Genomic DNA, 25,902 nt, shown 5'->3' on the forward strand with positions numbered 1-25,902 from the left:
GTCACTAGTAAAAAAAAAAGGCCCGTTTCTGACACAAATGAAACGGGCGCTAGCAAGGTTTTCCTCGGAGTGTGTATGTTTGAGAGAGAGTGTGTGAGAGTGACTGTGTGAGAGAGAGAGTAAATGTGCGAGTGTGTGTGTGTGACAGAGAGAGAGAGTTAGACTGGGTGCGAGTGTGTCTGTGAGAGAGAGAGTGTGTGTGCCAGGGCCCCCCTCCCTCCAAGTTCCAGGGTCCCCCTCCCTCCCTCCGAGTTCCAGGGTCATCCCCCCCTCCGAGATCCAGGGTTGTTGTCCCCCTCCCTCCCTCCGAGTTCCAGGGTCGTCCCCTCCCTCCCTCCCTGCCTCCGAGTTCCAGGGTCATCCCCTCCCTGCCTCTGAGTTCCAGGGTCGTCCCCTCCCTGCCTTCCTCCGAGTTTCAGGGTCTCCTCCCTCCCCTGCATTCATTCATATGCAGGCAACGTCCTCTGTGCCCTGCCCCCTCCATCCATCCATGTGCAGCATCTCTCCCCTGCCCCCTCCACCTCCCTCCGAGTTCCAGGCCCCCCTCCCTTCCCCCTCCGAGTTCCAGTGTCCCCCTCCCTCCCAGTTTCAGGGTCCCATGGAACTGGGAGGGAGGGGGGACGGAGAACGCTGGAGGAGTGATGTCAGCAGGTGGTTACAATCCCAGTGACACACATTGGAACGCTGGAGGAGAACGTTGGAGGAGTGATGTCAGCAGGTGGTTACGATCCCAGTGAGACACATTGGAATGTTGGAGGAGCAAATTATTATATTAGATCATCCTATATAATAATTCTCACCTCCAACGTTCTATGCTTGGGACCGTGGCTCCCTGGCTGCAAGTGTCTGCGAGGCAGACACGCACGGACGTCACTGACCTCAACACAGCTGATTCCAAGGCAAGGGGAGGAGTAGGGACCTCCTACTGCCTCGGAATCAGCTGTCACCCCCCCCCCCCCGCGCTATGGCCCCCTCAAAACCCACCCCCTCCCGCGAACCTGTCGATCCCCCCCCCTCCCCGGAACGCCGAAAACCGCACCCCCCCTCCCGCCGCTGTTGTGCACTACCTTCGGGTGGGTTCCTCAATCATCTTCTTAGAAAGTTTAACTCCGTGCGTCTGACGTCAGACGCACGGAGTTAAACTTTCTAGAAGATGATTGAGGAACCTACGGAAGGGAAGGTAGCACAACAACGGCGGCGGCGGTAGTTTTCGCTGGCACGGGGGGGGGGGGGGGGGAACGACAGGTTCGCGGAAGGGGGGGGGTTCGAGGGGGCCGTAGCACGAGGGGGGGGGGGAATTGCCTGCCTAAGGCCCGTTTCCTTGCCTACAGAAACGAGCCTTTTTTACTAGTCTACTATATTACCATGGTAGTGTGGCCAGGAGGGTACAGGATGAGACTGAAGTAGGATTGTCAGTGTGGCATCCTGAGGACGCCAAGATTTTTGGTACTTTTAGCCATGAAAGGAGGGCTCATGATAGACATGTAGGGGTAGTGTTGAGCATGCTGCCCTCCCCCAAGGCTGAGAGGTATCGGGAGACATGCACATTCAGAAAGAAACCCTATGAGGAAGGAGATTAGGAAAGGATGATATTGAGATTGTGGAGTGGACTTCAGTGTGCATGACTGACAGGTTTGAGATGCATAGAGGTACGGTTGTGCTCAGCTGAGTCAGGCAGTTGTTTGCAGAGGAATTTAGGAGGAAGGGTATTGAATTTGACTATGCTGAGGGCTGAGCATTGTGGGTATATGAGACTATTTCCTGTTTATTATTTCTTGATGCTGCTATTCCCACTTATTGTGTAGTTTTTGGTCTTTTTAGAATAAAACGCAAATTGAAATAAAAATACCTCGAATGGAAATTGAAGCCTGGGTGTCAGTTTAATTATGGAGAATATTTACACTCATCTATCCAGCAACCAAGCTGTGGCTGGTGTCAGTGCATGTTTTTGATGCGTGCCAAGGCCCCTTTTACCGCAGTGGGTAAAAGGTAGGTCTTTCTTCTTTTTAGCCATGCGGCAAGTGTAGCACTTGCCGAGTGGCCATTTCGGGCCAGAGCCCTTAAGGGCTCCAGTGCTAATCCGGCAGCGTGTGGCACTGTCCAATTACCACCAGGTGCACACCGGCGCTGGATATAACGGCGCACTGGGGATGGGAAATACCGCCGGTCTGCTATGGTAGCCCGGCGGTACTTCCTTTTAGCTTTCTAAAAGGGACCCTAAGTGAAGGAGGGCTAGATAAGCAGGCAATTAAGCTTTGCTGGGAAATACCCTTAGTTACAAGAGCAATATGTGGAACAATGGGTGGCACTGGGTGAGCCAAAATACTCCTTATCTCCCAGCATGCATTGTGTGTGTACGTTAAATGCAGCTCAAACTCTACTGAGAATCAGTGGAAATAACCAGATCAGGAAAAAAGCAGGAAACATTTATTTTGCTGTCTTTAAAGAGGAAAAAGTGTAATGAAAACTGAAAAGGAGCTGATCACATAAAAGGTTAGTCTGTGCAGCAGAATGGAATATCTTATGATTCATTCTGATATTTTTGGTGATTTATTCCGCCCTCTTGTTTTTATGTTCAGTGACCTTGTTGAGAGCGCCACTGCTTTCAAACGAATGGGAATGCAGAAGTGGGGATTTACAGACAGAAAAAACTCCATTTGCACCAGGTATGAGTGAGTTTTACCGCAAGAGGCCCCATCAAAGCCTTTTGGTCTGCATGTCCACATCTATGTAGCCTTCCTGAAGGAATAATTCCTGCCCACCACAGTGCAAATGCTGAACTGCTCCCATGACGCTTTAAAAACAGCAGTTGTATTGAAGTGATGACTGATAGCCTCTTCTCAGTTGACAGACATGACAGAGAGGACTGAAACAGGGAACTTGGTGGGTAAAAGCATATAATCCACTCACCTCAATTAAGAACAAAAAGTACAAGAGAAGTAAAATCATGAACCTTAGAATGGAAATCTTAATACTGAAATAAGTGTCTGTAAAGATTTTTGACAGCTCCTGTTACATCACCCTCCCACAATCACAAATCTATATAAAACTGGAGGAAGGGTGCAGCTGTGCTGAACGTCAACAGGTCTCACTAACACATGAAAAAGGTACACACATGATGCAAACTGAGGAACAGACAGAGAATATATTTTTTTTATTTATTATTTTTTAATTGAGGTGATGGGGCTCCTGCTCTTTTGGTATAATGGTGGGGTGGGGGAAGGAGGAGGGCGCAGGGAATAGAGAAAGTTGCAAACCTTACCACTGATAACCTGTCCAAAGAGCTCTTCTGGGGTATCTCCAAAGAAAGGAACACAGCCGACCAGGAATTCATAAAGGATTATGCCCTGGCCCACCAATCCACAGGCTTCCCATATCCCTGCCTCAAGATTACTTCAGGGGCTATGTATTCTGGAGTCCCACAGACCTAGAGAGACCACACAATCATTAGCAAAAAAGAGAACATTATCCTGGATGTTTATCTATTTAAATCAGCCATACATTTCCAGGGAGCCACAAAGAAGCTCCTTCTTTTTATTTTTAGGGCTGCAGGCATGCTTTACTCTTAAGTGCTGGAAGGTTTCATGTGCCAGACAATGTCTGCCTGCTTTTCTTTTTTCCACCTGTGTGCATGGAAAATATGGCAGGAAATGGGAAGGCTGCACATGAGTCACCCTGCAGGTCCAGATGAACCACCAGAATATAAAAACAAGCAGGAGCTGCCAGTGGACCAATCAGCAGGATTCCTGAGGCTCCCTCCCTTCCTCATCCCCCAAGCTGAAGAAATACAGCAGCAGCAGTCCAAGAAACCACTGCCTGGATTGCCACACCTCCTGATACAGCTGCATGGGCTAATAGGCAGAACAGCTGGGTATCAAATTCAACCAATGATCCTTGTGACTTTGGGGCAAGTCACTATACTCCAATGCCTCAGGTACAACTTATATTGTAGTCCCCCAAGGACTGGGAAATACCTATACTTGAATGTAACTCTCCTGGAGATCAGAAAAGGAAATATTACATCTATAATCTAATTCCATACATCTGGGCTTGGAATACAAACTGCATCAGGAACAGAGGTGAACACTTGGCGTGGAGGGGAGAGTGAGAGAGAATGAGATAAATTGAGAGGGGAGAAAGGAAAAAGCAATGCATAGGAATGGGTGGGTGGCCTGCAATTGACAAGGGGGAGAAATGCACTCACCATACATATTATTGGGGGAGGCAAAACCCTATGGACTGTGCATTTCATAACCTGGTGAGGAACATCTTTGGAATGTTTCTGCATGCCTTGAAATAGACCTTTCCAATCATGTTATTTTTATTTATTTTATGTCACAGCCAGTTTTATAATACATCAATATTTCTACAGTGTGACACACAGAAAGAGACAGGCAGATGTGAAAACCACTTTTTACAGGCTTGGAAGCTGACAAAGTTGTGTCCTAAAAGTCTTATCCCATCAGGATAGATATGGCCTTCCCTCTTTCACAGATTTGATTCTTTTAACCTAATCTAGGGATTACTCTTGTGACTGTCATTATTTTAAGACTACCATGATTCACAGAGGAAGATTGGGTGGGATACCAGTGCCAAAAATGGTATTTTGAAGCTGATGAGTCGGAGAAACTTAATGAAACTCTCTCTCTCTCTGTAAACCTGGAGGATGTAATGGGCAGTTCTACAACTGAAGAGTAGCAAATCTCCTGAACCAGATGGCATTCATCCCAGAGTACTGACAGAACTGAAAAATGAAACTTGCGGAGCTATTGTTGTAATATGTAATTTATCCTTAAAATCGAGCGTGGTACTAGAAGATTGGAGGGTGGCCAATGTAATGCCAATTTTTTAAAAAGGTTCCAGAGGAGATCCGGGAAATTATAGACCGGTGAGTCTGACGTTGGTGCCAGGCAAAATGGTAGAGACTATTATAAAGAACAAAATTACAGAGCATATTCAAAAGCATGGATTAATTAGACAAAATCAACATGAATTTAGTGAAGGGAAATCTTGCCTCACCAATCTACTACATTTCTTTGAAGGGGTGAACAAACAGGTGGATAAAGGCGAGCCGGTTTGATATTGTGTATCTGGATTTTCAGAAGGCGTTTGATAAAGTACCTCATGAAAAACTCCAGAGGAAATGGGAGAATCATGGGATAGGAGGTAGTGTTCTATTGTAGATTAAAAGCTGGTTAAAAGATAGAAAACAGAGTAGGGTTAAATGGTCAGTATTCTCAATGGAGAAGGGTAGTTAGTTGGGGTTCCCCAGGGGTCTGTGCTGGGACTGCTGCTTTTTCACATATTATAAATGACTTAGAGATGGGAGTAACTAATGAGGTAATTGAATTTGCTGATGACACAAAGTTATTCAAAGTCGTTAAATCGCGGGAGGATTGTGAAAAATTACAAGAGGACCTTACGAGACTGGGCGTCCTAAATGGCAGATGACATTTAATGTGAGAAGTGCAAAGTGATGCATGTGGGAAAGAGGGAACCCGAATTCTAGCTATGTCATGCAAGGTTCCACGTTAGGAGTCACAGACCAAGAAAGGGATCCAGGTGTCGTTGATGATACGTTGAAACCTTCTGCTCAGTGTGCTGCTGCGGCTAAGAAAGCAAATAGAATGTTAGGTATTATTAGGAAAGGAATGGAAAACAAAAATAAGGATGTTATAATGCCTTTGTATCGCTCCATGGTGCGACCACATCTCTAATATTATGTTCAATTCTGGTCGCCACATCACAAAAAAAGATATAGTGGAATTAGAAAAGGTACAGAGAAGGGTGACGAAAATGATAAAGGGGATGGGACGACTTTCCTATGAGGAAAGGCTAAAAGCAGCTAGGGCTCTTCAGCTTGGAGAAAAGGCGACTGAGAGAAGATATGATAGAGGTCTATAAAATAATGAGTAGAGTTGAATGAGTAGATGTGAAGTGTCTGTTTACGCTTTCCAAAAATACTAGGACTAGGGGGCATGCGATGAAGCTACAATGTAGTAAATTTAAAACGAATCGGAGAAAATGTTTCTTCACTCAACGTGTAATTAAACTCTGGAATTCGTTGCCAGAGAATGTGGTAAAGGCGATTAGCTTAGTGGAGTTTAAAAAAGGTTTGGACAGCTTCCTAAAGGAAAAGTCCATAGACCATTATTAAATGGACTTGGGGAAAATCCACTATTTCTAGGATAAGAAGTATAGAATGTTTTGTACTTTTTGGGGATCTTGCTAGGTATTTGTGATCTGGATTGGCCACTGTTGGAAACCGGATGCTGGGCTTGATGGACCTTTGGTCTTTCCCAGTATGGCAATACTTATGTACTTATGTATAGGTGGTCAGTGACTCAGCTGTTTCGGGAAGCTAAAATGGACAGGGCCAGGGTGAGGTGTCTGAAAACATAAAGAAAGGCCAGCAAAATAGTTGCAGATAACACTTTTTATTAAATGTAGATATTAATTTGCTGTATTCGTAATGTTACCATGAGTTTGTCATCAATAAAAATATTTCAACATTAAAAAAAAAATGTAGATATTAAGAAACATTAAATGCCGAGAGAATAAGTGGCAAAGAAAATTAAACAGTGTAAGCTTCAGTAGATATATGTAGGTCTGTTAGGCAAATTAACTGAAGTGGATTAAAAAAAAAAGTGTAAGTAGATGATGCCTACACCTCTATAGAGGCCTGCAGTCCATCTGCCTCCCTCTTTCTGTCTCACATCTCACTTCTCCACAGCTAGTCTCTGCCTCTCTCTCACGCACATATCTTCCCAGTCCCCTCACCTTCAGAGAGCTTGTTGATTTTGCTGTCATGAGACTGGAAGCTGCAAGGTCAACAGGTTCGTCATGAACCTGAAGTTGTTCAAAACGTAAGAGCTCCATGGCTTTACAGTGTAGTTGGAAGGCAAGGTGGGGGGGACTGCTGGACATGGAGGTAGTGAAGGGAAGGAATATACTGGACCAGTGTGCAGAGATGCCAACACTCTCTGATGTTATACAAACTAAAATTAAAGTTTTGATGTCACCTCAGTAATTCTTCCACTGCAAAACACTAAGGTTCCAAGTGTGTTTTTGCACAACATCAGGACTCAAAAAAGCAACAACGTTATGCATGAAAAGGTTAATATTACATCATGCGCTAAAACACCAAACATTACCTAGTGAAAAAACAAACAAAACAGGACCGCAACATGATATCTACAAAGACCTCTACATGCTAACAGAATACCACACCTTGGTCTCATACACAAAACCTCAGCAAATGTGAAACAAGGGACCACACATCAGTAACAGAATATGAATCGTGAAGGCAAAAATCTGAACTGGAAACCTCTGGAAGTCGGACTCTGCACAAAGCACTATAGACAAATAGAAACTCAAATGTAAAATACCAGAAATATGTATTTCCAAAAGCTGACATATCCAATTAATAAATTCAGAATAAATACTTTTTTTCTAACCTTTGTCATCTTATTTTATTTATTTAACACATTTATATCCCACATTTTCCCACTTAGTTGCAGGCTAAATGTGGCTTATACAATACCGTAGAGGTAGGCTCCGGTTCAATAATACAAATACATAGTACAGTAGTAAGCATGTAAGAAACAGAAGTATAAAACAACAAAGAAATAAAGAGGGGGTGGTGATAGAAGTCTAGTACCATATTTTGCTATGTTGCAGGAAGTAGGAAGTTAATTGGGGTAGGCATTTGCTTTGGTCCGCAGTCTTTCTGCTTTTTCTCCTGTCTGCAGAGTCTCCTGTCCATTTGATGTTTCTTCTGTCTCTATGTCCCTGTCCCTCCCTCAATGTTCAGCATCTGCCCTCTCAGTGTCCCTATCCTCCATCTATATTCATCATTTCTCCTCTGTGTCCCTAAGTTGACCCATCCTGCATTTCTACGTGTCCATATCCCTTACCCTGTGATCATATTACCCCTATCCGCCCCGTGTCTAACATTGCTCCTGTGTCCCTCTATTCCCTCTTTGTCCAGCATTGCCCTGTGTCCCTGTTCTTATGCTCCCTCCATGCCCAGAATCTTTTCTCTGTTTCCCTTGTCCCCTTCCTCCCACCCATGGGCTAGTATCTCTCCTCCTCTCTTTCTTCCTGCTCCCCCTGGTCTAGAGTCTTTTCCTCCTCTCTTCCTCTCCTCCAGTCCCAGTCACTCTGGTCTCTCTCTTCCTCTCCACCGTCCAGTATCTTTCCCCCTCTCTTACTTTCCCTACAGTCCTAGTCAGTTTCAGTCTCTCTCTCTCCATTCCGCAGATCCAGTGTCTTTCCCCTTCCTTGCTCTCCCAGTGTCTCCCCCTCCTGGGTCTAGCATCTTCTTTCTTCCACCTAGTATCTTCTCCTTTCTCTGCCTCTGAGCCCAGTCCTCATCTTGCCTCTTTCTGGCCAAGTTCTATCCATATCCCTCTCCCTTTCTGTCCTGGGTCCATGACCATTTTCTGTCTGCCTCCACCCCCCCCCCCCAAGGTCCAGGTATCTACTGAATCTCACCGCCCTGGTCCAGCGTCTCTCTCATCCCCCTGCCCCCCCCCTTATTGCAGTGTCTGTCCCTCTCCTTCCCTCCCCGTGGTCGCTATAACTTGATTAGATTGCCACCAGTAGCGTAGCGGCACTGTACCAACTAAAACAGCTCACTTTCAGGGCTTCAACCTTCCTTGGGATGTATCCCATCCAAGGCAGTGAACATGTCCCAAGGAAGGTCGAAGTCCCAAAGTGAGCTGTCTTAATTGGTACAGTGCCGCTACCAGTGGCAATCTAATCAAGTTACAGGGACTGTGGGGAGGGAAGCAGAGGGATAGATGCTGCAACAGGGGGGGGGGGGGAGGAAGCAAGCCTCTGGACCAGAGGTAATGGTGAGGTGCTGGACCCATGGAGTGAGAGATGCCATACAGAGCCTGGTATTTGGTGTGAGTCAGGGGCTTGTGGCTGGGGAGGCTTAGGCTCCCCAAGCTCTTACACCGGACGTCTATGAGCCTGAGATGGGTCCAACCCAGCACTCATCAGCAGTGAGAAGAACATACAATCAGTAGGATCCCCCCAGGCCCCCCCCCCCCCCAAAAAAAAATAAAACCCACACAAAACACAAAATCCCCTTCCACTGCACCTGTTTGTCCACAAACTCCCTTGTGTCCTTCTCAATATGGCCTTCATAGAGGTTGGTAGTCATACTCATCAGGCCAATCTTGGACAACCCAAAGTCCGTCAGTTTAATGTGTCCCATTGAGGTAATTAATAAACTGCAGACAGCAATACAGACCAGTTAGTGAAGGTTAAAAAAAAACCCTAAACAAAAATGTAGCATTTCATTTGACACTTCACCCCCTCCTTTCTGTGTAGCTCTGATGACAAGGACATCAGAAGGTGCCATGTTGAGATAAAACAAAGGTTAATTAAGCCCAGCATCTTGTTTCTGACAGTGGCCATCTGATCACTTAGAAGAATCTGGAAGATCCTCATATGAAAGTTCATCCCCTAGAGCTCATTCTCCTCATTCTGTAAGTATGAGGCATCCAAGTATACCCAGTTTAATTGTTTGTACTTATCTTACAGAAATTTGCCCTAAGCAACCCCATTTTCTGGTAAATTTCATAGCTTAATTATGCATTGCGTGAAAAAAAAAATCTCTTTCCAATTTGCTTTAAGTCTGCCATCTATTAGTATCAGACAACACTCCTTAAACTACTGGGAAGGGTAAAACAACCATTCCCTAATGGACTTGTTCCACATCACTCATGATTTTATAAATGTCTTAGATTCCCATCAGCCATTTCTTCTCCAGCTGACCAGCTCTGTTTAGCCTTTCTTCACAGGGCAGCCATTCCACTGCCATCTGTCATCTTTGCCACCTTACTCTGTATGTTTTACTAAGTCCTTTATGAGATGACATAACCAGAACTACGTGTAATACTCAAGATGTGGACTCGCATTGCATACACAGAGATGTATTACAATGTTCCGTTTAGTTTTCTATTCTTTTCCAAATATTCTTAACCTTCTACTTGATTTTAGAGCTATTCCAATGCGTTTTCCAAAAGGACTCAATAATTCTTTGTATGAGTGATAACTCCTATATGATGGCTGTGTTTCTGCAACTGCAACCAGATCTTTGCCACTGCAGGCCTCAACCATTCGTATGAAGGTAGAGGTATTGTATCTCCTTATAGATCTCCGTTAGAAGCTCCCAGTACCTGCTAGAAAAACCCTGCAAAGCTGCCTGAGGAGGTGCAACCTATTCTCTGATAAGTAGATGGAGATGGTCTTACTTGTCTGGTTTGAGATCCCTGTGGACGATTCCATAGTTGTGAAGATATTCTAGAGCCAGAACAGTTTTCAGCAAAGTACATCTTGGCCATATCAACCGGCAGTGGACCCATATTCTTTAAGAGCGTAGCACAATCACCCCCTAAGAAAACAGATTTACCACTTGATGCACAAAAGTCATGCATGATCCCTACAGTGTTTGAAATATTTTGTTTAAACAATGAACCATGCCCATCCTAACATCACTATAAACGTAGCCCAGGGCAACAATCACAAATTTTTCTGAGCCAAAAGATCAGAACAGGCTCAGGATAGTAACAGGGGCTCCCTGTGGAACAGGAGAAATTCATCCTGCTTATCTGTGGATATCTACAATCAGCTGACCAAAGGTTAAATTAGCATGCTAGCATCTGTTTATTGATTTGATAACAGAAACAGTCAGAGTCATACTTTCACAGGACATAATTAAGCAAACCACTTCCAGAACTATGCTTGAACCCTAAATCAAGTCCCTCTCATCTGCCTGCACTATTCTCAAATAAGAAATGGATGGGGTAAAAAAATCTATTAACCTGTCATCTGTCACAGACAGAACAGTGAAACTTCCAAGTGCAATGACATTTCAACCTATTTAGGTGATCACCATGAGCTTAAATACACCTCCTGGCCAACTAAGGGCTACTAACTTGTACCTATATAAGCTGATAGCAGAAAGTGGAGAGAGTACACATTGCTGAAGGGGAGGACAGAGTCATGCACTAATTATCAACAACATCAACAAAAACACACATCACATCCAGCTGCATGGCCTACCTTCCACATACTCCATCACCATGCAGAGGTGCCGCCGGGTCTCAAAGGAGCAGAACATGCTCACAACGAAGGGGTTCTCGGCAAATGTCAGGATGTCTCTCTCCACAAACACTTGCTGATCTGGTTCCGAAGGATCAGGTTCTGTTTGTTTATCTTCTTCATGGCAAACCGCTGCGAGTCTCCTTGTGACGGACCAGATAGACAGCCCTATGAAAGAAATAACAATGGTGTATGAGATTCTGTGTCCCAGGGGTGGGGGCACTGCACACTGCAGAAAATGAATATATTGGGGACGATCTGCATTTAAGGACCATCTCCAGGACGCAAGACTCACATTCACTACCAAGGACCTATAAGAAAAAATTATGTCTTATCTGCTAATTTTCTTTCCTTAGTCCTACCACACCAGTCCAGAATGAATGGGTGTTGTGGTCTACCAACCAGTGGGATGTAATAGAGAAACAAAATAGTTGCTGTGATGTGCCCCTTAAGGGCACAATGTAGGCAACAATACTCAGTATTTCAACTGATAAAACAGTGCAACACCCCTTTTTAGAGGAATTATTTCTGATAACGTAGTAAAAGTAGACAGTATAGCTAAATGTATGTAGAAGGTTAAACTGCTGGCTGAAAGCAAATAAATAAAAATGTAGCTCAATATAGTTAAACCATTGTAGCCAGCCCACTCAATGGAAAACTCTAAAAATAGATAACTGTAGAAAGACAAAAGGAGATAACCCTAAGGAAAAAAAAAAAAAAAGAGTGGCTGATTGACCAAATATGTGCTTCGGGACTGGTCTTGTAGGACGAAAAGAAAGAAAATTAGCAGGTAAGAAATAAATTTTCTTTCTTAGCATCCATACCAGACCAGTCCAAAATTAATGGGATGTAGCAAAGCACTATTGAATATGGAAGGGACTATCAAACTCTACTAGAAGAAATGGTTTTCTGGAGTGAAGGAGCAGAAGAACCAAAGACCAGAAGAAGAATGCCTGAGAAATAAGGAGTGAACTAGTATTAACCTTGTAAAAGAAAAAAAACAGAGAACTGTTAAATTCCTGTCTTATTAGAAGTACCAGCTATACAAGCATGGGAATAAGTGGGGTAGATTTTTGGTTTGTCTGGTAACAACTTTGAGGGGGACAAAAACAAAATATTAGCTCTGAAAGACCAGACAGGGAGGAGTGTAAATAAGGATGAGTGAATTTGTAGTATCTTTAAGGAATATTGCAAAAAAAAAAAAAAAAAAGAGAGACTATATGCTTCTCTAAGTGATGAGGGGTTGCAGTGAAGCATGCACTTATATGGGTTGGACCTCCCATATATAATTCCTGCAGACAAGACAGCTTTTGAATTCCTCTATAAAGCTGGAGAAAGTGGATTAGGCAATTAAACTAAGCCCTCTGTTGAGAGTACCAAGAATGGATGGTTTCGGGGCCGAGTTTTATAAACTTCTAGGTGAGGAGATATGTTTAAGAGGTATAACTATGGTTAATGTGATAGATACAGAATCTCTACCAGAATACCTTAAACAGCTCAAATTATCATATTACCGAAGCTAAGCAGAGACCATACCATATTGAAATCTTATCAACCATTTCACTGCTTAACTATGAAGTGAAACTACTAGTGACGGTCATGGCTAATGGGTGGGCAGGGGTGTTGCCTCGATTATACATCAGTTGTAGGTAGGTTTTGTTGGAGATCGGTCAATAACTAAGAATCTAAGAAAAATTCTATATGGAGCAAGTAGGTCACCCCTCATTGGTAATAAGTTTTGATGTAGAAAAAGCTTTTGACTCTGTCCATTGGGACTTCATATATGCAACTTTGGGTAAGTATGGGTTTATGGGACTTTTATCTCAATGATAAGGACTCTACTCCTCACCAAGAGACCCACTAATGGCAAATGAACTTGGACTATAGAGTTTTCTGATTTGTTGAGGAATGAGACAGGGGTATCCATTATCACCCCGATTTTTGTGCTGACTTTGGATCCCCTGATAAGGGAAATACAAGCAGGTCCCCAAGATTTTAAGTTAGAGGCCTTTACTGATGATATTTCAGTGTATCTAATGAGTCTCATAGGTCCTTGGAGGGGTGAGTGTTTCCAGGAATATGGCAATTACGCAGGTTTTAGACATTCTCACAAAATCGGAGGACCTTCCCTCAATAAGCTTGGTATGGCAACGGAAGAATGGGCCTTTCATTTTGCAATGGGCAAGGAGTGCTTTTAGATATCTAAGAATCCAGCTTTTGGCCTCTACTGGATCTTTGTATTCCGTTAATGTGACTAAGCTGTTAGATGCTACTAGACAGCAGTTAAAAAGTTGGAGAGAATTGTCACTAATGCTGCCAGGCAAAATAAGTTGTGTGGTGCTATTTCCTAGATGGCTTTACCTGCTACAAACACTGCCACTTAAGCGTATGGCAAAAAGATTTGAAATGACTGATCCAATTGTTCTTTAGATTTTGTTAGGTAAATAAAAAAACTAAATTGAGGTTTTAGTACTTAAAAGGGAATCGGAAGCTTGTGTGTGGGTGTGGGTGGGGGGGGGGGGGTCTAGGTTTGCTGAACATGAGATTATACAATTATACCTGTCTGTTCTGACACATTAGAGATTGAATGTTCACTCATTGCCAATTCACCCCAACTGAAATGGAAGCAGCTCATTATGCTTCGTATCATTTTAATTCTTTACTGCATGCTCTGAATAATTTTTTACCTTATAAATTAGGCAAGAGCATTATCTTGTGACTGCTGAAGTGTGGAAGATGCTCACCCAGAAGCTGGGAGGGGACCCTACTCTTACAGACCAGACAGTGGTGTGCTGGAGCAGGCTCTCACAGGCTCACAAGAGCCGGTTGTTAAGTTTTTAAGAATTTTGGGAGCCGGTTGTTAAAGTAAGGCCCTCCATGGCTACTTTAACAACTGGCTCCCACATTCTTGGGCCCCCTGCTGAATTCTCTTTTACTTTGCTGGTGGAGATGCTGAGTCCTGCCAGCCAAGTAAATAGACTGCTGCTGCTCCCCGCTCCTTGTTTCCAGCTCTGAGCAGCAGGCTGGGACTTCTTCAGCATGTGTGAGAAGTTTCAGCATGCTGCTCAGAGCAAGATGTTGGGAGTGGTGGCAGTCCATTTATTGGCTGCCAGCAAAGGTATGCCTAATGTGTCCGCACGAAGGGAGGGAGGAGAGGCAAGTGTTGCTCCCCCCCCCCCCCCCCTTCCAACTGCAGAGCTGGCTACCTCCGGAGAAAGAGCCTGTTGTTAAAAATTTACCAGCACGTCCCTGAGACCAGTTATCCCCGAGGGGAAATGTGGCTTCTAAGCCAAGACCAGATAACTCAGCATTCCTAGGGTGGGAAAATGTGAGACTAATGCTGCTGAAAAGATCATTGATGGAGAAAGTCACCTAATTCCATTTGAAAAGCTTCAACAGCTCATAGGGGATACATTTGCCTGTTGTAAAGCGAAACATTATGTGTATCTCCTGGACTGGGAACAACTTCAACTGTGAATGGGGGGGAGGGGGGGGGGGGGGGCAAAATAAGAACATTTTTGACAAAATCTCAGAACACATTTCCATATCAGGGTTATATAAGGCTTTGATTAAACGGTATGGAAGGGGTGAAAACTGCTGGGAACAAGATCTAGGACATATTCAAGGGACTGAAATATGTTGAATAATTTTAAGAGTATTCTGGAGTTAACAACTAGTGCAGACCTTAGAGAATGTTATTTTTGATTATTACACACAGCATATTTTACCCAAGCACAATTATATAAAATGGGAATAATTTCCTCCTCCCTATGTGTAAAACAAAACAAAACAAAAAACACTTCACTAGTATCATGTTTAGCTGCAATTGTTTAAAAGATTACATTCAATAAACTCAAGGCAGAGGAAAAAGCCTCAGAAAATGCAGGACATGTGTTACTTCATCGCTTTTGTCAAATGCTGCATCAATCATCTCCCAATCAAGAGTTAACATAATTTTTATTTGAATTTTATATCTACATTTTTTTTAAGAAAAGCAAATTCCACTTTATATTCAATTCAAAAATGTAACTACTTAGCATTAATGCAGCATACCAATCACCCCGACGCTGGCCACCATTTTGCGGGTCACTCCACTGCTTCAAGGGGAGACAGAAAATTCCATTCATCATGTTCACTATTTTACTGTCTGAGCACCTTAAAACAGTAAAACAATGAGCAGGATGAGCATGTTGGATTTTTCTATCTCCCCCTGAAGCAGTGGAATGGCCCGTGAAACAGTGGCAGCTGAAACAGTGAGCAGGATGAGCACATTGGATTTTCTGTCTCCCCCTGAAGATCCCAGCTATTGGCTGGTAGAACAGGATGTCTTCATCATCGGCAAAAAACCTCCCAGAAAAAACATGTGATTTTAATGGAATAGCAAATCATCAGCTTAAACTACTTAGCTGCATAGTCTCTTTCTTCCAGCAAAACCAGAAACCAGTCGATGGTGGCCAGCATTTCGTTATGCTGTGTCAGGGTCAGCTGGTCAAAATTTTGATTTAAACTCCATTCAACACCGATGAAACTAGAGAGACCTGGTTTCTGGTTTTACTGGGAGAAACAGACTATGCAGCTAAGTATTTTTAAGCTGATGTTTTGCTATTCCATTAAAATCACATGTTCTTTTCTGGGAGGTTTTTGCCGATGAAGTCCTGCTTACCAGCCAATAGTTTGGAGCTTCTTGAGGCTTTTTCCTCCCTTTTCATCATTTTAATTATTTTCATTGCTTATTTAGCTTTATATAAGGAATCTATTTGTTCATTTGTATTACTAGACATTGAAGGTTCTCTTTCCAAATATAGTTTCTATAGTTTGATAACAGATTTCATAGCCATATTTCCATGTACAAAAACACTTCTTATGTAAGCAGACATTGCTGAAAACAGTGCAGCAAATTAGAGATGGACAACCATTATCAGAATCATGTTCCGTGTATAAATCTCTTTCCATTCCGACAGACAATGCTGAAAGCAGTGGAGATCATCAGACATGGATAATGGTAATCATAACTGAGTTTCCCATGTGTAAAGCCCCTCCACTGAAGCAACAAGCACTGAAAATAGTGGCATGCACCAGATATGAACAACAGTTATCAGGACTGTCTCCATATAATCATTTTCCAGTGAGGTAGACAGTGCTGAAAGTAATGGTTATGAGAACTGTGTTTCCAAATATAAACCATGCTGTATGTAGGCAGACAGCACTGGAGTGCATCAGAGATGAAGAACAGAACTGTGTTTTTCATCAGTAAAAAAACATACGCATCAAAATAAGAGAAGCTGCGGGTGCCATAGCACCCACAAAATTTCCTGTCACTTCTTCCCTACCTCCCCGTGAGGGGTTTCCTTCCTTACCTCCCTCCCTCAGGGCAGTGAAACTATAATTGGCAGAACTGAGGCAGCATAGTAGCCGGCTAGTTTAAGTCTATGAGCATCTACACATGTCCTGCCAGCTTCCACCCCCTCCGAAACAAGTTTGGATGGGGTGGGAGCTGGCAGGTATTAAGCATGGGCAGATGCTCAAGGCCCTTTGCTGGCCAGCCCCAATGCCTGTTCTGCTGATTGTAGCACTGGAGAGGGAGCTAAGGAAATACACACGTCATAGGGAGGGTGATGTGGAAGGAAGAAGAGAGATGCTAGATACCACAGGGGGGGAGAGGCAGGGGAAAGAGCTAAATGCTGAATGTCATGGGGGGGGGGGGGGGGGGGGGGTAGGAGACTATGGGATGGTAGGTAAAGGAAGGGGGGGTGTTGGGGTTGGGTGGAGCTTGAGTCTCCAGAACAAAATACCTTTTACTTTAGGTAGGTATTGCTGAATGCAGTTGATAATAGTTGATACAGAGTACCATTGTGAGAACTGAACTTCCATATGTAACACGGTTAAAACTTAGCAATGACACCCTGAGTAAATATCATGTTTCTGAATGGCTTACCAATGTTTTTACTGCTGATTGCCTAATAACAAAGGAAAACTGCAATGGTGGAAAAATACAGAACTGTATTTCCTTATAAAAGTTGCTGATCAGGTAGGCATCCATAGAGGGAAACTAGAGACCCTCCCCCCTTTTTTTTCTTTTGCCAGTAGAAAGCCACCTGTTTAAGGGCCAGTCCCGCACAATACCAAAACAGTGCAGAACATGAAGGAAATTCAAGCCTGAAAAGAGGCTATAAACTTGTGTGAAAGATACACCAGAAAGGCAGAATCTAAGCAAGGATAGCAGTGACTAAGTAAGGAACAACATGGCTGCTGTTCATGTGCTCTTAAAAAAATGTGACTGAAGGTCTCAACTGAAAAACAAAACAAAACAGAGGAATAAACTATCCCAAGATAAACAGGGGTGTTACAAGAACCCAACTTTTAGCCCCTATGTCAGTAAACTCCACGTGCTGGTATCAGCTTAGAATAGCAATGAGAAACTGGTTACAGTTGTACAATCGACACCTTACTGTCTGCCTCTGCATGCCTCTGTTCACTGAAGGAAGGGCTGAATTGGCTTCTGATGCAGGCTCTTTGGTCAAATCCAGCATCTCAGCTGCAGCCTTTGAGCCTTGAAACAGCTAATTTCTGAGCAGGCAGCACTCTCTCCAATCTCTGTGAGCTTTTGCTGCTAAATAGAGTAATGCTGCAGGTCACCAACCACCACCATCATTGCTTAGAAGCACCTCAAACCCAAAAAAACCCTGCCAGGGAAATGGGGGAGAAGGAAGGGACCTGGCACCACTGGGTTTTCTTTAACAAGCTTTTCACTCCAACTTCTTTCAGTAATTTCAAATGGAAACCTAGTTCAACTTAACCAGAAGCACTGGTTCAGGAGCCTGCAAGACCTGCCAGCCCAAAACGTGCATGGTGAAGCATCACCACCTGCTGGAGACCGAAAAATACTGAGTATCTGTGCATACACAGTGCCCTTAAGAAGCGAACACAGGAACTATTTTATTTCTCTATATGGTCGGTGGATTCAACACCCATTCCATCTGGACTGGTCTGGTATGGATGCTGAGGATGGGGGACCTTTAGCAGACCTAATAAAATTTCCTTGTTACACCATCCATTAATTGCTGCCATTATGATTGATCTACTGGACTAACCTGACAAGTGAATGACTAGACCTTCGGGAGATAAACTCCCTTTGTCAGGTCTGTATGCAGATCTGAATGCAGAAGCTTTAAAAGGTTGGTAGCCAGGTGTTCAAGTTTCTTGAAGTGATAGCGTTTTACAGTTTTGCAGTAGGATAGTGATTCCAAACTGTACATCTTAATATGATATCTTTTACAAAATAAAATTCAGTTATTTTAAAAGACTAGAGCATAGTTGGTTACTGACTTTTACCAATGTCAAGAAAAATATGAAATATTTCTACAATTCTGCACTTTGTGGAAACACAGAAAATCAACCATAAAGACCATATGACCCATCCATACCACATACTAAGCTCTACAAATTCCTTCCTCTCATTCAAATTTCAATTAAAATTTTAAATTTCCTCAAGCAACAGCATCATCACATCAATAAGTGGGCACACAACTGTACATCATTGAATGAACCTCTGATCTCAAATAATGGCGCTCAACCCCATCATAAAAACAAACAAACAAAACTTACCCGTATGCCCCATTGCTGATCAGTTTCACAGTTTCAAAGTCACTTTCGCTAGGCTTCCGGCGGGATACTGCAGCTGAAACCCGGCCCTGACAGGAGAAAGTCAAGTTTCAGTTTCCTATGGGAGGCTTGAGGCTAGGTGGAGGTAGGACCATGGGTGCTTCACTAGCAAGATCACACCTTACTCTTTTCATATACAAAGCACAGTTTGAACATGCGTGTCTCATATATAGAAGGAATGACCTGAAAGAACAATGGACTGCAGACCAGGTTTCCCACCAATACTTCTTGTTATCTTGGGCAAGTCACTATCACCTGTTGCCTCAGGTATCCACATATAACTGTACGCTCTTTTGGGAAGGGATTTAATGACTTCTAATTCTAATAATCCTGTAAACTGCTTTCAACATCATTAAAAGTAGGCTGAAAAAATCTGGAAAAAAAAATTCAAGTACCTTATGCTCACTAATCTTACCATTTGATTAAAGCAGGGGTTCTCTACCCAGTCCTTGGACCACACCTAGCTAGTCAGGTTTTCAGGATACTTATGAATATTCATGAAATAAATTTGCATATACTACCTCCCCATTGTGTGCAAATCTATCATGTATATTCATTGTGGGTATCCAGAAAACCTGACTGGCTAGGTGTGTCCTGAGGACTGGAATCCCAGGATTAAAGCAAACTGCCACAGCACAGGACAGAATTGTACAAACAGCATCTAAAACTTGACAGGTTCAGGTTCCTTTTATTTGATATACTGCTAAGGAAAAATGTCAACATAGTGGTTTACAATAATAATAATCAATTACAGGACAGCCAAGGACAGAAAGGAACTACCTTATAACAACAGGTCAGGCAGTAAGGAATGGGGGAGGGGAGAAAATATAGAGACGGGACGAGAGGAGGACTAAATTAGAGAAAACAAAAAGCCAACAGACAAGGCACACTAAAATATGCCAGTCCAACAGAGAGCCGGGAAGGGGAGAGAAAGGGAAAAAAATTAAATCTGCCAGAAAAAATAAGTTTTAAGTGCCATGCCTAAACGTTATTTAATCTCTCTACCCAGTCTCTATACCTAGTTTAAGCATGCAGCAGACTCACTGTTACCTGATATGGCACTGTAAAATCTAGCCCAGGAGCACAGTTTAGATTTTGGTGGGGGGGGGGGGGGGGGGGGAGGGGGGGAGGATAGTTTCCTACAGGAATAAAAGTGTAGCCCAGCCCTTAATATATACAAAATTAAAACAAACATTTTCATATAGTGCATGAACAGTCATTTAAATGACCTGATAAGTGATTTTAGCTGTAAACTTTGCATTTGCCAGACAGCGTTAAGTGCAAAATAAAGTCAACTACAGTTTGCATGGCATTCATACAGATGAGAAACAGGAAATGGAAGTGAGTTCACAAAAGAAGAGGAAATCAAGCGTGTATATCCACAATCTTTAATGCGGAGAAGACTCGACACAGCCATGTTTTGGCAAATATTGCCTATCATCAGGAGTTGTGATCCCTTAACTAATGGTAATACTAGGATAAGCGTATAGCAAATTCAATGCAATGCGAACAGAAGGCTTCACAGGCAATGGTGTCTCGCATACAGCGTTTCTCATGCACATACAGATGAGGAATTAGAGCAGAGGAAAAACCATCTAGCAAAACTCTGACCATCAAATGCATGGTCCACACCACCCACTACACCTCCTGAACATCCTCATGCTCTGCGGGGACATTACCGCTGCTGTCTGTGGAATCCAGCTGAACTATGTCTTGTGAAGCATGGGGGTGGAGAGGGGGGGATGCAGAGGAGTGTAAGAGAAAGCAAAATAAGCAACTCGTGGAGCTTCAAAAAGTCACACTGGAATGTTTTTATATCTCAGCGTGAAAAAGAAGGGGGAACCACAATGCCAGCCTTACCGTATGGTGCTTTAGTAAACATTTTATCAGCAGAACCCATGTTGCGATACAAGATGATTTGTCAAAGGCCAGGAAGAAACAGGCTCAAGTTTTGAACCATCAGCATTATGGGGGCAATAACAGCGTTGAAAAGGAACATATGCTATAACTTTGTAAATTTTCCTGAAAAAACTTTTCATACAGGTGTAATTGTGTGGAGCTAGTTTTGGTGGGATAATTTTCAAACATTTTTTAAAATCCAAAAGTATGCATAAGTGCAAGCTCCTCCTCAAGCTCAGGCACAGAAGCCAACTGGGTGATCACTAAACACCAGGTTATACCTCCCCTGATGCAGTGAAGGTGTTTGCTCAGCACTGAGGATCTCCGATAGCAGAGATGGTAACCTAAGCCCCTGGGGGGCACCTCTGGTCGTAGCAAATAAAGTTGGTGTGAAACTGCATTATGTGCTCACTTTTACTCACATAGCCGGCAGGCAATCTGCAAAAAAACAAATCTGTGGAAATACCTTTCAAAATTATCCTATGTTTACAAAAGGATTCCCCTCACTCTGGCCTGACTGCATGCATCAGAAAGGCAATTCAGCATTACCAAGTATGCCAATCATTAGAAAAGAAAACAAAACAACAGCAAAAAAAAAAAAATCCTTCAATTCAACAAAGAAAAATCATTTCAGATGATACAGGTAAACAGTGGCTTATAGGCATAACCTGGCCACCTGAAAAATATGCCCTCCCTAAGTACAGCTCTATAGCATAGCTTCTAGCAGTATTTAGGAGAGTAGGACTGGAATACACACATAGATCAGATTTTCACTCTTTGTAGCATTACATTTTTCCTTGAAGAGAGCTATCCACATAAAAGTTGATGCAAATGTCACACCTGTGGCAAGCATCAGAGTGAAAACACACGGGTTTACTTTCTCTTTGCAAAAGTATCTGTGGACTTGTCCAACCATGACAGTTTGAAAATTACATTCCTTAATCTGTGTGCTCAGGAAAAGAAGAACTTGCCTTTACCAAAATAGTTGTCTTAAAAAGACAGGAAAAATAACCAGAACAAACATATTCTGTAACGAACTGCAACTAAATTTTAATGCGCACAGTTCAAAAGGGGGAATGGCTAGGGTGGGGGAAATGGGCATTTCGTGAGCATTCCAAAATTTACGAGCGCAGTTATAGAATATGGCCCAGTTAATGTAAATCTACACGCAGGGATTTAAGCCACATTTTGGTTGGCCTATATGGACACACATAGTTTTAGGTGCTAAGATTTCCACCTAAGTGTATTCTATAAGCCGTGCCTAATCTAGGCACAGCTTATAGAATACGCTTAGGCGGAATCTTTACCGTGTGGATTTTTTTTAGGCATCATATATAGAATCTGTCCCTAAGAGTGTAAAACCAAAGAAATGTTGACCTAGTTTCTCTGTTTTCCATTGCCACAGTGAATGTAGCCCTTTCTTGGGTTTTTTTGTTTCTAATCTTATACTTGCAATCAACCACAAACCTTAAGATAGGAGCATACAACTAGGCCCAAATAATTAAAAAAGTGGTTTGCTCAGAAGAGTAGGTATCACAATCTGGGCATGTGCTAACTGCACTCAGTTTGCTTCACCCTTCCAGCAAGGGCATGGCTATTTCACAGGAAATGTGTCAAATGATCCTACTTTTTATTTGTTTTATTTATTTTCATCCCTTCAACAAAGAACAATATCAAAATTATCTTTCCTGCTTCTCTGTGGATACTAGAAGTTCATGCCCATTAGCAACAAAATAAGGGAACCTCTGAGCTCTTCTAGTTTTAAGATGGATGTTGGACAATAAATATTCACCAAGCTAAACTGACCTGTCTGAAAAGTTTAAATTAGGTCTAAACTGCTAATTTTCTTTCCTTGAGTTCCTTCAGACTAGTCCAGACACTTGGGTATATGCTGGGGAAAGGAAGAAGTGATATGGATCGCCTTGAAAAGAAAGATGGAATCTCTATTCACATGGGTGTTGTCTACAGATCTCCGGGATCGCCTTGAAAAGAAAGATGGAATCTCTATTCACATGGGTGTTGTCTACAGATCTCCGAAACAATCATAGCAACTCGATAAAGATCTGGTTGTAGATATCCAAAAGGTGGGAAAGGGGAGATACTGTTGCTGGGAGATTTCAATCTGTTGGATGTGGATTGGAAAATCCTACCTGCGGAATTGGAACTAAGTATAGTAACTAAGTAAATGTGCTTAAGTAAAAGTTTTGTTACTTTTACTTGTAAAGAAGTACAGGAAAAATCTGTTACTTTTACCAAAATAATAAATTTTGCCAATTTTTACAACTTTTACCTAGTTATTTCTGATGCTTGCAGTTAAAAGTAAAAGTAGCAGAGATACCTAAATGATGATTCTTCATTAAACCAAATGAAACGACAAAACCTTGAACAGGATTTTGCTATTGCAAACCTCGTCACACAAACAGTGGATCATCTCATCTTAAATTTTGGTGTTCAGGGAATACAGCCTATGAGAACAGTAGAGTTGCCTGTGCTTGTTGAACTGATTACTAGTCTCCAGCCAAACAGAACAGTAATGAGTTCGGTCACTTTGAAGCAGAGATGAAGTTGAAGCTGGTTGCAATTCTTGGTGAACAGACATATGTCTACTTCAGACTGCTGGACATCTCATGAAACTTTTACACTGGCATGACTGTCCACTGGATTGATAGCCTGCCTTGTCTGGTCTTAAGAGTTTCATACTGTAACCCCTATGGGTAAATGTTAAAAGATTACCTGGCTCATTCTGGATATGGTGTGGAGACAGTGAGCAGTGCAGTGAAACTGAGTGGTCTGTGTGCATGCGCTGAGTGTTCCGCATTGCTGATGGAACTTTCAGGGAGTGACAAACAGCTCAGGCTGGCAGTGGGAAGGAGCTGTATGGTGAGAACCTGTTACTAGGAAAAGACTGGAAGAAAGTTGATGCTGGAGATCATGAAAGAAAAGGCGCCCACCGTTCAAGAGAGCCAGAGAGAGAAAACAAAGAGAGCAGCTAAGTGACTGAAACTATTTAAAAAGTGCACATAAGAGAAAATAGTAAAGGAAACCTGAACAATAAGTGAGAGATAACTAAAAAGAAGAAAAAAAAGTAGAGGAAACTTACATGTTGGGATCCTTGGGGGTCTCCAGGGGTCTGAGGGACAGGAGAGGGGAGACTTTGAAGAGTCTGGTGTTTTGTGGAATTGAATGTACTTAAATGATTTATGTAACTAATATTTATACTTATCTGAGGATGCTCACAATGTTTCTAGAGACTAAACTGATTTGTGTTGCTAACCTGTAATTGGAATACCATACGTTAAAATTTGCAAGTTGATAAAATTTCATTAGCATTTAATATAATTCACTAATAAACAAATATTTTCTTTTTATTGTTAAACTCCCTGGTTGGTATTGAGTCATTTCGGGGAAACACTGTGACATATTGGTACGATCATTTAATACCTTGCTCTGCCACCAGGGGGTTTACAATACACTTGACATTCTTGCAGTCAGTTCTTGAAGATATTCAAAACAGAGTTTGCCATCAGACGAAAAACTGTTAATGATTTCAACTTGTGTAAGCCTTCTTTGTAATTGGACAGCATGACAATAAACAAGAAGAAGTCGCAAATGAGAATTAGCACTATAATAATGCAGATAATGAAAACGATGATGATAAAGCATTCTTTGCTATAAGAAAATCAATTGCTGGGCAGACTTATACGGTCTGTGCCAGAGCGATGGTGGGGGGGCGGGACTGGTGGTTTGGAAGGCGGGGATAGTGCTGGGCCAGACTTATACGGTCGTGGCCGAAACCGTGGTGGAGGCGGGGCTGGTGGTTGGGAGGCAGGGATAGTGTGGGCAGACTATATGGTCTGTGCCCGGAAAAGGACAGGTACAAATCAAGGTAAGGTATACACAAAAAGTAAGCACATGTGAGTTTATCTTGTTGGCAGACTGGATGGACCGCGCAGGTCTTTTTCTGCTGTCATCTACTATGTTACTATGTAAGTGTTTTCAGACAGATTCCTTTGATCAATACCTGCAGGACCCCATTTAAAAGGCATCAGTAATACTGCAGCCTGGCCTGGTTTGAAGGAACTTTTATCAGACTGAACAATCCACTTCCTGATAGTGACGTTGAATACTTTTTTTTTTTTTTAGCAGTGGTGGATTAATGACTCACAAGCGTACTCACATGAGTGACAGTCCTCTTTCAAAATTTAGTTTTGCTAAAGTGAAGTAGATTGAATTGTAGAGCAATAAATTGTTGAGATAAAAATGTAATAGTTGCATTCACTGTAGTTACAGTACTTTTACTTTTTACTCAAAACGTATATATTAGGCGGTAATATTTTTATTTTCACAAGTACATTTTTAATGCGGTTCTTCATTGTACTTTTACTTATTAAAATACACATTTATTTTTACTTTTACATAAGTACTTTGATCTAGTACTTTGAACAACATTGTGTGGATATTTCTCAATGTGCTCTGCTCAGACAATGGTGACAGAACTCATGAGAAGAGCGACATTGGATCTGGTGCTCATAAATAAGGAAAGTGCATCTGAATGTCAGAGTGGGTGCCCACCTGTGCAGTAGTGATCATCAAACAGTTGGGTTGATATAACAGCTAAAGTGGAGGGCTAGCCACTAAAAACTCAAAGTCCCGCTTTCAACAAGCTGATTTTGGTAAAATGGGGGTGCACTGAAGAAAAGAAGCTGATGGGATGGGAGGACTATAAGATGTGGAAAGAGTGGTCAAGGCTGAAGGGAGCTACAGAAGTGGCTACTGACCTTATGTGAGGAGAGCAGAGAAAAAGGAAACCAATATGGTTCTCCAAATAAGTGTCAGAGAAATAAAGGCAAAAAAAAGAGATGGTGTTCATGAAATACAGAAAAACCTCAGAAGAGAAACACAGAAAATGATTCCGGATGAAATTGAAAGTAGCCAAGACAGAGACACGTCTGCGAAAGTCCAAGCGGAAGAACAATAGCAGAAATGTAAGGAGGGGAGACAAGAATTTTGCAGATATTCAGTGAAAGGAAGAAGGCTAAACAATGGAATTGTGAGACTGAAAGATGCTGTGGACCGCTATGTGGAGAATGACAAGGAAAGCAAATGTACTAAACAATATTTTGTGTTTACAGAAGAAAATCCTGGAGAAGGACCATGATCAGCTGGCAAAGGTACATTATGAGAATGGAGGTACATATAACACTTTCTTCCGTGAATGGTGTG

The 25,902-nt window shown here is 42.5% G+C and overlaps 1 protein-coding gene across 1 annotated transcript in view; it reads right to left on the reverse strand.

Moving 5' to 3' along the window:
• Positions 1 to 25,902, reverse strand: part of MAST3 (microtubule associated serine/threonine kinase 3) — a 208,209-nt gene that overhangs the window by 48,000 nt on the left and 134,307 nt on the right. The window contains 10 exon segments of the mRNA XM_030219481.1: positions 3,263 to 3,349; positions 3,352 to 3,427; positions 9,110 to 9,242; positions 10,269 to 10,333; positions 10,335 to 10,408; positions 11,080 to 11,199; positions 11,202 to 11,258; positions 11,261 to 11,286; positions 18,724 to 18,809; positions 20,425 to 20,492. Coding sequence (XP_030075341.1) covers positions 3,263 to 3,349; positions 3,352 to 3,427; positions 9,110 to 9,242; positions 10,269 to 10,333; positions 10,335 to 10,408; positions 11,080 to 11,199; positions 11,202 to 11,258; positions 11,261 to 11,286; positions 18,724 to 18,809; positions 20,425 to 20,492 — 792 coding nt within the window.

This window comes from Microcaecilia unicolor, chromosome 11 (assembly GCF_901765095.1).
Source record: "Microcaecilia unicolor chromosome 11, aMicUni1.1, whole genome shotgun sequence".
Classification (NCBI taxonomy): domain Eukaryota; kingdom Metazoa; phylum Chordata; class Amphibia; order Gymnophiona; family Siphonopidae; genus Microcaecilia; species Microcaecilia unicolor.